Source organism: Pochonia chlamydosporia, chromosome 2 (genome assembly GCF_001653235.2).
Source record: "Pochonia chlamydosporia 170 chromosome 2, whole genome shotgun sequence".
NCBI lineage: Eukaryota > Fungi > Ascomycota > Sordariomycetes > Hypocreales > Clavicipitaceae > Pochonia > Pochonia chlamydosporia.
The window spans coordinates 793,985-805,631 of record NC_035791.1 but is presented as its reverse complement, the minus strand read 5'-3'; the positions used below and the strand labels follow the sequence as shown (position 1 = coordinate 805,631).

General features: G+C 49.4%; 4 protein-coding genes across 4 annotated transcripts; 3 read left to right on the top strand and 1 right to left on the bottom strand.

Annotated features, from left to right (window-relative positions):
- Positions 1–557: 557 nt before the first annotated feature.
- VFPPC_15488 (histone H2A) lies at positions 558–1,550 on the top strand (the record flags this gene model as incomplete). Its single annotated transcript, XM_018293241.1, has 3 exons — positions 558–665; positions 1,120–1,251; positions 1,359–1,550. 3 exons carry the CDS (start codon positions 558–560, stop codon positions 1,548–1,550), a joined length of 432 nt encoding a protein of 143 aa, XP_018146336.1.
- A 2,440-nt stretch (positions 1,551–3,990) lies between these two features.
- On the top strand, positions 3,991–4,635 carry VFPPC_13258 (hypothetical protein; the record flags this gene model as incomplete). The annotated part of the gene is made up of 2 exons (XM_018291035.1): positions 3,991–4,171; positions 4,220–4,635. 2 exons carry the CDS (start codon positions 3,991–3,993, stop codon positions 4,633–4,635), a joined length of 597 nt encoding a protein of 198 aa, XP_018146335.1.
- A 1,662-nt stretch (positions 4,636–6,297) lies between these two features.
- Positions 6,298–8,012, top strand: VFPPC_02377 (regulator of chromosome condensation; the record flags this gene model as incomplete). Its single annotated transcript, XM_018282035.1, has 2 exons — positions 6,298–7,044; positions 7,098–8,012. 2 exons carry the CDS (start codon positions 6,298–6,300, stop codon positions 8,010–8,012), a joined length of 1,662 nt encoding a protein of 553 aa, XP_018146334.1.
- A 767-nt stretch (positions 8,013–8,779) lies between these two features.
- VFPPC_15487 (hypothetical protein) lies at positions 8,780–10,285 on the bottom strand (the record flags this gene model as incomplete). Its single annotated transcript, XM_018293240.1, has 7 exons — positions 8,780–8,934; positions 9,013–9,165; positions 9,215–9,345; positions 9,403–9,650; positions 9,723–9,949; positions 10,000–10,039; positions 10,097–10,285. The coding sequence occupies 7 exons, from the start codon at positions 10,283–10,285 to the stop codon at positions 8,780–8,782; spliced, it is 1,143 nt and encodes a 380-aa protein (XP_018146333.1).
- Positions 10,286–11,647: the final 1,362 nt, after the last annotated feature.

Genomic DNA, 11,647 nt, shown 5'->3' with positions numbered 1-11,647 from the left:
GCACAACGTCGCCAGACCTCGTCGTCAGTGGCTCTCGCAGCAGCTTGAGCACAAAGTGGCCCACTCCTCCCTACGGCCAGAGACTTTGGAGCTAAAATGGATCAATCGAGAGCACTAGCAGTGAAGCACCAGCAGCTGCCTGGAAGCTGGTGGTCTGGTGGTCTGGTGCTTGCGGCGGGTTGAGCTCTGCATTCCGGGCTGCTGTTCGCGCCACAGTGACGCCAGCGCCTTGCACAGATAGTGCTGCCAGACTGTGCTGCTCACCTCGCAACATTGAAGGCCCCAGCCAGTCCAGACTGCCCCGGCGAGGAAACAACAACAAAACATTGCATCAGCCAGCGTCCACCTCAGACCTCCTCACAGCTCTCTCTCGTCCACCCAGCCTAAATTTCTGCCGCTCCGCCAGACCACCCCCCCCATCTTCGCTCAAACATCCCACTTTCCACCCATTCTGCCATCGTCCGAACGCGTTATTTGCTCTCGGAACTGCACAGTTGTCGTCGCAACCTTCAAACTCATCGCGCCTCACGCCTTTTCTTCGATAGAAATCAGTCAACATGCCCGGCGGCAAGGGAAAGTCTTCTGGTGGTAAGAGCTCAGGTGGCAAGACCAGTGCTGAGGGTCACAAGAAGCAGCAGAGTCACTCCGCTCGAGCTGGTCTTCAGGTAAGAAGAAATCATCACCATGCGCGCATTTTAGTATTGCGATCCGAGTATGGCCGGCTTCGTTCATGAGCTCCCTTTTCGACCCCCTCGCGTGCGCATCTCGAAATTCATCCACCCGAACATCGTCTCCCAACCTCCTGGCCCCTCCGCTGGGACCGCCTCTCAAAAATGACACCTCGACGCGTTACGTTTATTCAATGCCTGCTCCCCGAGGTAGTCGTTGATTGCCGTCATCGCGTTGCGCCTCGGCCGGCACCAACTGCACCCTGCTCAACCGGCGACTGGGGCATTGTGCGCGATGGATGCCGGCGTCCTGTCCTACTCGCGTATTGAGTGGAAGGAAAACAATGTTGAGGACGAAACGCGCACAGGGAGCTTCGATTCGGCCGTTCCATCTCTGATCGCAATACCACCATCGAATACGCCATGTTTGTTACTAACACATTTTGACCAGTTCCCTTGCGGACGTGTCAAGCGTTTCCTCAAGGCAAACACCCAGAACAAGATGCGAGTCGGTGCTAAGGCTGCCGTTTACGTTACCGCCGTTCTTGAGTATTTAACTGCAGAAGTCCTCGAGTTAGCAGGTGTAAGTGCTTCCCATTGTCTTGATGACCCACGCACCGTTTTTCACGTCGAGTCACCACTGGCTGCTATTGCTGCCTGCATTGACAGACACATGCTGACGTTTCTCAGAATGCTGCCAAGGATCTCAAGGTCAAGCGTATCACCCCTCGCCACCTGCAGCTCGCTATCCGTGGTGACGAAGAATTGGACACTCTGATCCGCGCCACCATTGCCTTTGGTGGTGTCCTGCCACACATCAACCGCGCCCTGCTACTCAAGGTCGAGCAGAAGAAGAAGAAGGCCCAGGCCATCGAGGCATAAGCTCCGTCGCTTATCACGTCTGGTTCTGATTTTTACCTTGGTTGTTTCTCGCTCGCGGGGCTAACCCTTGCTTGATGCTTGGGGTTCCCGATTCCAGTTGTGTGATGCTTTTTACGGGTTACGGGTTTGGGAAATTTGCGGATTTGTTCGATTTTGAATTTGAGAATAGGCGCCAACAAAGACTTGGGGAAGGGAAAAGAGGCGATACAGGAGAGTCCCGGTCCTCACCCTTATCCGGCGGGGTCCTCGAGATGTTGGTTCGTTGGTTCGTTTGAAGGGGATTGGCCGAGGCGAACTTTTTACACCTGCGATGTCGGACTCGATACCATCGGCGTAAGGTGTCTCTTGTCGAGATGTCTGATGACGCCGAGCACGTCTGGCGGGACAGGTCATGTACAACTAGTATTATAGGTTCTGGTCATTGGAGATGAATGAGAAGAGAAGCTGGCTGGTGTGAATGACACTGGTAATTCTACTCTATTTTCTTTCTTTGGTCTCATGGAATTATCTAAACTTTTCGAGCGGAAGAAGGCACCAACACTCTTCCACATGCGCTCTCATTTCTTACGAAAATTGTGTACCTTCATCGCCAACCTTGGCCGTCGTAATCAACCCGGTCCTTCTCATGTATGTATCGCTGGCATATCACCCAGTGCCACCGTCCTCAAAATCATGAATATTCCTCCCCCCAAGCGTACACGCACCAGGATAATCACAATCCCAAAAACAATTGTGCCCCCAACTGCCTTCTTTGCGCGCCACCCCATCTCCTTCATCGCCCTTCTTTCCCACCTCCATAACACGCACACCGCGCATCGCCCGTGCCCAAACCATTCGCCTCCTCCACCCCGTGTAATCGAAATATGTTAGGTATTCCTCCACGGGCCGACGCTTGCTGCCGTGCCGAGTCCATTGCTCGCCGGGCCTGTATCCGCAGTGTAGGCAGCGTGTTGTGGCGGCGAATTTGTACTGGTTGCTGCATCCGGGGCATATCCATATCCAGTAGTCGGGGGTGGGTGGTGGGTTTATAGGGAGGAATGATGTTGCTGGCGAGGTGGGCGAGGGGCTGGGTCTTTGTGGAGGTGATGGAGGTGGTGATGGCGGTTGTGGGAGCATCGCGGCTGGACGTGTTTTTTGTGGTGAGTATTTCAACTATGGGATGGATGTATCAGGTGGTTTATGTAGGAATGGATGACTGTCGTTTATGGTGGTTTCGTCTGGTGTAGGCTTGATATGGGCTTGGACTGCTCATGTTGAGGTGTTGTTGTATATAAGTGCTGTCGGGAGATTAGGGCGTGATCGCAGGTTTGTTTGAACTCGTTTATTACTGGGAGCTGTGATGTGTATGCGGTTGGAGTTTGGGTTAAGTGTGATGCTGGTTGAGTGAGTGAACCGCGGGTGATAATGTAATGGTGAAGAGTCGGATGTAGTGCGCTCTGTATGGAAAGTGAAGATATTCTGTTCATTGGCGAGGGGATTTTCAGTGTCCACTGTGTATATTTATGGCTTTGTTTAACTAGTATGAGCAAGTTAGTGAACCTGAAGAAGTATTGGCGTATAATAGGTAGCGTGAGCTGTTCAGAGAACATCTTTGTTGAGAACACCCACGCCATGGTTTTCCGTATGCTAAAGCATCCACGGCCATACCATCACAGGATAAACACAATTATCATAACATGATAGAAAAGTGCTTTCGTACGTTTCGAGACAAATCTCACAGAGGTTCTGGTATTGCAGAAAAGGCGTTTGCTCCTCAAGATTGTTGACATGTATTCACTGAACCTGAACATTGAACTGAAGTTGTGTTCACCATCAACTCAGTTTGGAGTGCGCAGACCCCAAATCCCAAACTATTCAACAGCAAGAATGTCTGGTATGAACAGCGGCCGTGCTCACAGATAACACTACTAGTTCAATAACAATAGCACAGACTCGCCACCTCGAATACAACCCGCCAGTTCATCGCACTCACGTCCTCACTCTCACTCACATCTCCAACCCAACTCAACATTCACAGCACCAGAACACCACGTGCAGCACTGCTTCAAAACTTGCACACCGCACTACGATAACCTTGTCAATGATTCCAAAATTAACATTCACAGCAAACCTACCGCCCCATACATCACCTCTTCCGCTCAAAATGTCTTCCCAATTCACCCCTTTAGAGCACCGCAACCTATCTGCTTAGGAAGTAGTCCGGGAAGCTCTGGCAATCGACCCCTTTGCATTTACAATTCCATCCAATATCCTCCAATTAGGTTGCCACCGAGCCAAGCGAAGCATCATCTGGAACCAGAACAACGACGTGCCGCGGATTGTCTCGGCGCCAGCATCCGCCAACATCCGGAAGGCGAACTTTCTTGCAGACGTCAACTTTGGGAGATCGCTACAGTCTCTGATCGCTATTATTGTGCAAGTCGGTGGGGAGTGGTCGACGATGCCTTGTGGGAATTGCACTCGTGGCGAGGGTGATTGGGCTGGCTGCGTCGTTGCGCCGTCGGGTGAGGGCCATTTAACTGCGTATGCGTGTGCGAATTGCGTACGTCGGGGACTGGAAGATACGTGTTCTTTGAGATTGAGGGATTTGAAAGAACAGGCACAGCAGTTGTTGAGTTCTGGTGAGTGGTTTTTGTGCTGGATGAGACACGATGGCTAATGGGATGTAGTTATCAGTGGGAATAAGACCGGGAATTCTGGGAAGGATGAAACTGTGAATGAGAGGGATAGTGGACACATTGCTGGTGGTCCTGGGGAATTGGGTCAAGTAGATTGGCCTGCCCAGTCTGACAGCGCCAGCATGTCTATGGATATCGAGTCTACTACCGGTTCGACTGTTAGCTGCAATCCGAAGGCTGCGCTGGACACTGGAGGGCTGAATGGACGGAATGGTAGTTGCGGATTGGACAGTGGAGGACAAGTTGAGAAAGATGGAGATGTCAAGATGCAGGAGGAGGAGGAGTTTGACCTGAACGTTACGTTTACTGAGAGTGAACTTGCTGTTATTGAGGTTCGGAAGTGGATGAATGAGCCCCTTATGACGCTGGCTGAGTTGGAGAAGGAGCTGGAGGGGTGGAATGACTGATATGAGGGCTATTTGGCATTGCCTTGGAGATTTAGCTGACTCGGGCTGGTCCTGAGCGTTGGGAAGTGAGTCTGTATATGGTGGATGCGGCGTATATAAGGGTTGCTGGCGAGAAATATTGCCTGAGCTGAAAACAGTGGTGTGTGATATAGAACTTTAGACTTGATGAGCTTGATTATATAGAGCTTGGCATGGCATATGAGTTTGGCTGAATGTCTGCGAGATGAGGATGGATAGTCTGCCCATTGCTAGTAAATAGTGGTTGTTGCTTGGGTGCCTCATTCCAGTCTGGCAGACTAGGTTCTAACAAGACCAGACTTACATTGACTTGGCATATAAAAGCGAATTCCGGGGCTTGAGTATATTATCATGTAACTTTATGTGAGTGGATTGAACGACAGACCAAAGAACTTGGTTCTGTAATACAACGAATAGATGATGAGGAAACTGAAAGCTCTAGGTTCCACGTAAGGTGACAATATGGATGCTATTTGGACTAACTGTTGTCCTACGATGCTGACTTTGATGATGCACAACCTGCGATACCTTGAGTACCGAATCTTGCAATGCTCAAATCTCGTCAGTTCGGATTGATCGTATTTGTGCTCTGGTTACACAACTTTTACGAAATTTATTGGTCTGTATGTTGCACCTACCTTTTTGGGGGATGGTCATGAAGGCTGTACGAGGATATGGAGAGAGTCAATATTTGAGACGTTGACGATGGTATCGTTGTTACACACTCGTCTAGACCTTTTCTAGCCGGGCATGGATATCTTGGAACCACCTATGAAGTCTGGTAGGCTTGCGGTATGACAATGGTACTGGATTTGCGTCAGTTTGGGGAATTGGGTTAGCTCCAGCTGTAGATAGATGAATGGGTCGAGAAGACTGGAAAATATTTGATAATTCCTGTGCTGTCTGGCCATTTGATGGAGCAAGCTTAGTCGGGCGCAGACAAGATTGAACCAGCATCAAACTGAAAACCCCAGCCATCAACCAGACCTTGACATCAATTGATTGAAATGACTGGAGGCACCATTCTCCCCACATGCTCCATGTCTAATTCAGGCGGGAACTGCCGCCGCTTTTAGCGGATCTGTGCAGTCTGGTGGCACCCGACTTTAGCTCGCATCAATCTGGAAATCGGGCAGAAACCACCAGACGACAAGCCTTCAAGTGTTCCAAAATTATTCCAGGAGCACAGTTAGAAAGCTTCTTTGTGCGAAATTAGCTGCAGTCTACTTGTCTTTGCAGTTATTTTTACAATGGCCTGCAACATTGGCCACATGCAGATTGATTGACCCAGCATGAAACTCTGCCGCGCGGTAAAACTCTCAACTTGACTGGTCAAGGCTGCAGAGTCCACACAAAGGCGGACATTGAACATGAGACAAAGACTTGACAGCTGCCTGGCACACCAGACGTTCAAATAGACGTTTGTTTGGTTCTACATCTCTTTGATGACCGTCTCGGTCTTGGATTTATTCCTGCTTTGACTGCTTCGACTTTGACTGCTTCGAACTTTGACTGCTTCGACTTTGACTGCTTCGGCTTTGACTCCTTCGACTTCGAACTGCAATTACTCAACACCACCAGCTTCTCGCCTACCTCAACAACAACAACAGCAGCAGAATATCAGCAGCGGCAGCAGCAGCAGACATGCCTGCTACAAGACTCTCGTCAACGCGGAACATCCAGCCTCAAAGGAAGAGGCTAACGCGCTCACCAAACAAGGCCATCCCACGAATCAAGAACTCTGCCCAAGACAAGCTCACAGGTCGCGCAAGTCGAACCGAGACAAACTCTTCGTCTTCAACTCGGCGGAAACGTTCTCATGACTATGATGCAGTCGCTACTCCCCTCATCGTCCAGAAAAGAAGAAAGACCAGCCTGGGCGTGTCGACAGACTTGACACCCTCTGTGACGCCCTCCACCATCATCATCCAGGTCCCTACAAAGAAGCTCACAGTATTCGTATTTGGAACTGGCGAAGCCGGCGAGCTAGGACTTGGCCCAATAAAGCAGGAAGCCTTGAGCCCTACCCTTAACTCGTGTCTTGATGCTGGCCGTCCTTCTGCCTTCCATATTGTCCAACTTGCCTGCGGCGGTATGCATACGGTTGCCTTGACGGCGGATAATAAGATCATCACTTGGGGGGTGAATGATGAGCACGCTCTTGGACGAGATACGCAGTGGGAGGGCAAACTAGAAAGCGTCGACGCTGGCTCAGAGGACGGCGACGATGATGACGAGAAGGCAGACATGAATCCCTACGAATCAACCCCTGGAGAGGTTCCGTCAAAATATTTTCCTACGGGCATTCGATTTAGCCAGGTCGCTGCTGGTGATAGCTGCAGCTTCGCGCTCACTACTACTGGTCTTGTCTACGGATGGGGCACCTTTCGTGTAAGTACTCCTGCTTCTGTTACAGACATGGTAGTTCTAATATTTTGTTGCAGGACTCCAGTGGCAACAAAGGTTTCAGGTATGATGAGCCTGGAGACACTGTCGAAAATCAAGCAACACCATATCATATTCAGGGCCTCCAAAACATCACCCAGATTTGCTGTGGCGACAATCACGCATTGGCTCTCGATAGCAGTGGGAACATCTGGGCCTGGGGCTGCAATGACCAATATCAATTTGGCCGCCGTCTCGTTACACGCAGTGACAAACCCCCCCTAATACCGCAGCAAGTTCGAGTATGTCGCAATAGGGCTAAATACATTGCATGTGGGGGCGATCATTGTTTTGCAGTCGATTGGGACGATAACGTGTATGGCTGGGGTGCGAACAACTTCGGCCAAGCTGGAGACGCTTCCAGTGCTGGAACCAACTCGGCGTTCGTGCCACCAACCAAGATCCGAAGCCTCTGCCAGAAGCAAGTAGTAGTCCTGGACGGCGGTGCGCATCACTCTGCTGCCGTGACGGCTGATGGTAGTTGCTTAGTTTGGGGTCGAATCGATGATGGTCAATTAGGCGTGGACTTTACACCCGAGCAGTTGCAAGACTCGACGCTTATTCGGCACGATGAGCGTAGCAAGCCTCGCATTTGCTTACGCCCTGCCATGATTCCTACTATTCAACAAGCCAATTTTGTTGCATGTAGCTCGGATCATACCATCTTGATTGATAAGGCTGGCAACGCTTACTCCTCCGGCTATGGCGACCAGGGTCAACTTGGCCATAACTCTACCGACACTGTGAAGGTTATGCGGCGCATCAAAAGAGAGAGCGTGGATGATACGAGAATGACTTGGGCGGGAGCCGGCGGCCAATTTTCCATCATTGCTGGGCCTGCTAAGAGCGAGGCGCCTTTCTGGGCTCTGTGTTCCTCTTTGTCTCCGAACCGCGCATCCATGATCGTCGATTGACGTGAGTGTGTAACTCGATGAGGGAAAGTAGAAAGATGCATAGCATTCAACTGCATACTAGGAACCTAGGTATGCACCAAATTATGTGCATGTGTCTGTAGTTGGACTAGGTAACCAAACTTTGGACAACCGTGGCACCAAGCCTCCTGCATGAACCAGGAACAAGGGGTATCAATTGCGGTCGCCCTATCACCAATATTCTACCAAGCCATGTCATAAATGAGGGACCTTCAGCTACTGATTTGGGTTAATAGACCATAAATTGGTTGATGCAATGTAATACGGGATCTGTGGGAAAGTTTGAATTGGGCAGTTGGATAGGTCAAGACCGCGGGTTTGCCTTGGAACATTTGTTCACACCTTGTTCACGCTGCAGCCCATTGAAGCACGGTCAATGGGGAATGAAGACGGCGTGAACAAAGCTTGGGTCATTTTTTGAATTAGTCTTGGTCTTAAATAGCCCTTACGTTGTATAGCCAGGCGTTTGTTTCCGCGCAGAGATGGATATGATTCATGTTGCAGAGCAATCTTAGATACGTATAGAAAAGAAACCGAGAGCAATCTCTCGTTGCATATAGAAAAAAAACGAGATATAGCGTCAATGTGCACTTGTAAGTCTCATGCAAATGATACACCGTAGCATTGATGCACCGAAACCTACCGGATTTCGTGATCAGTTTCGAAAGTGGTAGCTGGCAAGTGTACTAAGGCTCATCATACCAACAATACATCGTTCAATCAAATCCAATTGTCAAGGCTATACTATACTACTTGTAATAGTCGACCTGAAATTCAAATTCTTTCGTCACTATAACTTGACTCAACGGCCGCCGCCGTGAACCGGTTCCGTTGTGACTCTCATCGTCAATCTGAACCAACTCAAACTCGTGTTCAGTATCCGGCCTCGTATCAGACTCGCCGGCTGTAAATAGTGAGAATGGGAGATTACTATTATTTTCCCCTGTTTTGGGGACGACGTGTGCAGTCGACGTGCACGAACTAGACAAATCAAATCGCGATACGCCCCGAAACTCCCCGAGACCACCTACAGTAGTAGTACCAGATTGTGCTCCAGACGTATGGTGTAGTGAGCTTCCCGAGACGGTCTTGTAGATAAAGAAATTGACCATTGGTGCTAATGAAGGAAGACAGGCTATGTCGAGTCAGAAAGAGGTCCTCAGTGTCCAGCACTATCAACTTACCGCAAACGATGCCCGCGTTGACTTCGATACCCGTCCACAGCATTCCCTCTGTAAAATCCCACGTAACATCCATACTCTTAAAGTTCAGGCTAAGCGTGTGAGATAGCCTTATAAACGATATCGCAGTGATGCTTCGTTGCAGTAATGTCAGACGCACAGTCTATAAACAAGGGCGGGATTCAACTTACAAAAGACCCAATGCAAAGATGCCGAGGAGCGCAATTTTCTGCGGCCGGCACAACTGTAAGCTCCAAATGCATGGCAGCGGAATGAGGAGCATGAAGATGTCGGTGGTGATGTTCGGAATCGACGTTGCAATAAAGAAGTGATGGATTCTGATGGGGCAGACGTATGAATCCTTGGTGATGTTGTCGTTTGGGTCGAATCTGCGCCAGAAGGCTGCTATTGGTATACATTGAAAATTGGTCAGGAGAAACTATATGTATGGTTAAAAGATTGGCTCTGCATACTACCAGATGCGCCAGTGGTGAAAGAAGCTGGGCCTTACGCTAGTAACCCCCCAGACACAAACAACGGAGAATAGTATCCAAATCTGCCGTCGCGTAGAACGCCGGGGGTTGAAGAGACGCCAGTAAAAAGCGAGGATTGAGCATTTGATCAAACTCATGGTGACTGTGTAGAAGTGTTGAGCAATAAATAAGCCTATGAAGTAGACTCTGATTCCGTCTTTTGGGGCTGCCCAGATGTGCTTGCCGAAGCCACCCCTCATAGTCACTAGGATTGTAAGCGGTTGGTGTCTTGTCATCTTTTTGGGATAGACTTACTGTAGCATAATACGTCAAGCATGAAGCCTGCTGAAAATACCTACAGAAAGATTCATAAGTTAGAACACACCCATCTATGACAGACTTGGCGGCATACTGGTGAAACACTAATGAGCCAGTCATCCCACCACAAATTATTGTTGATTAGCCTTCGAGCAGAGAGTCGAAGTGCCACACATATCAATCCAAGCACCCAGGTTACAACAAATCCAGACACAAGAGACGGGACCTTCGTTTCCTCAAGGTTGAGTCCCGGAGGTAGAGGGGGCTCCGGTAGGATGGGCATGTCGGACGGCCGGAAACAAAAAAAAAAAAGTGTCAATGCCCGACGAGTACCACTGCTATCGTCAGCATCAAGATAGTTTCCAAGTAGGCGGAACCAGGAGATCCCCAGCTTTATAAAACCTATATCGGAAATAAACTTGGCAGAGATCCGGCTCGAGCGCTGACATTGCGAACGCCTAATCTGACTACTCCCCAATTAACATTTGAACTGTCTGAGACAGTGTGGCGGCTAGAAGAGACATGTCTACTAGGATGTTGGTGTTGTTATAACTTTGTGTTGGCTGGTCCAACTTGCGTCCTAAATCGATGCCATGGCAGCGGAAAGAGACAAGAGCATTCCCTGGATTCAGCTCACTGCGCGGAATTGTAAACGACATATGCTAGATATGAAAAACTCTAATGCTGGCAGATCTGGCCTGGCAATTTCGCTAAGTAGCGATTCTGGGAGGTTCGTCACAATTTAAGAACCAACAGTTTCGTTTCGTGACATATGACAACACATGACCAACAGCATCCGGCTTGCATATGATATTTGGGAACTCTCCTTGAGGCGAGCGGGCCGAAATAAGAATGGTTCAAACCCCATGGGCAGCTGGAATTAGGCGTACTCGACGATGGGAGCCATCGGCGAAGACGCAAAGGCCCCAGAGTGGTATGCAGGAAGCACGGATATTTTGTATTCGGATGCCTTACAAAGGTGTTAGATCTGAGTTACCTAGTCATTGATATTTAGTAACCCGTAAGGATGTGGAGCTTTGTTTCTCCCTGCTTTAGATCCGCAGAGGACCAAGACAAAGAGCGGCCCTAGACATTTAAAATTTGATGACACCGAGTAAGTGACATCTCAAGGTGTTCACTCCTTTGACATAGATCTAATTGGTTCGCTTTCCTCTGATATGTGACGAACTTGCGTAAAGACAACTTTATTTCAATATGACCCCCTTGTCTTTGTAAATATTGGGGGCATCTGTTGCGTTGTCGAATGTTTTTGCCTGTCCTGGTCGCAGCAGAGCCATATTTGCCCGTCTATACGACATCCATCAACACCTTGCGGTGTACAGCCTCGCGCATCCATTTCCATTTGTCATGCTCTGAAAGCACTTTCCCAGTCAAGAAAACAATATTCCCCATCCTTACCCCAGAGCCCTCGCATTAGATAAGTCCTTCATCTCATCCGAGTCGGCATCATGCCGACTCCACTCTCTTTGGCGGCGCCTCCAAATGCATTTCCTTTTCGGGAAGGTCATCATCCATGAGCTCATGTTACCATCCTCTTCAGGCTGAGCGTCGGCCAAGTGACCTGGCAATGCTCGCAGCAAAATGGAGCAAAAAGGCTGTCGTGCTCCTCTGTATCTCCAATATT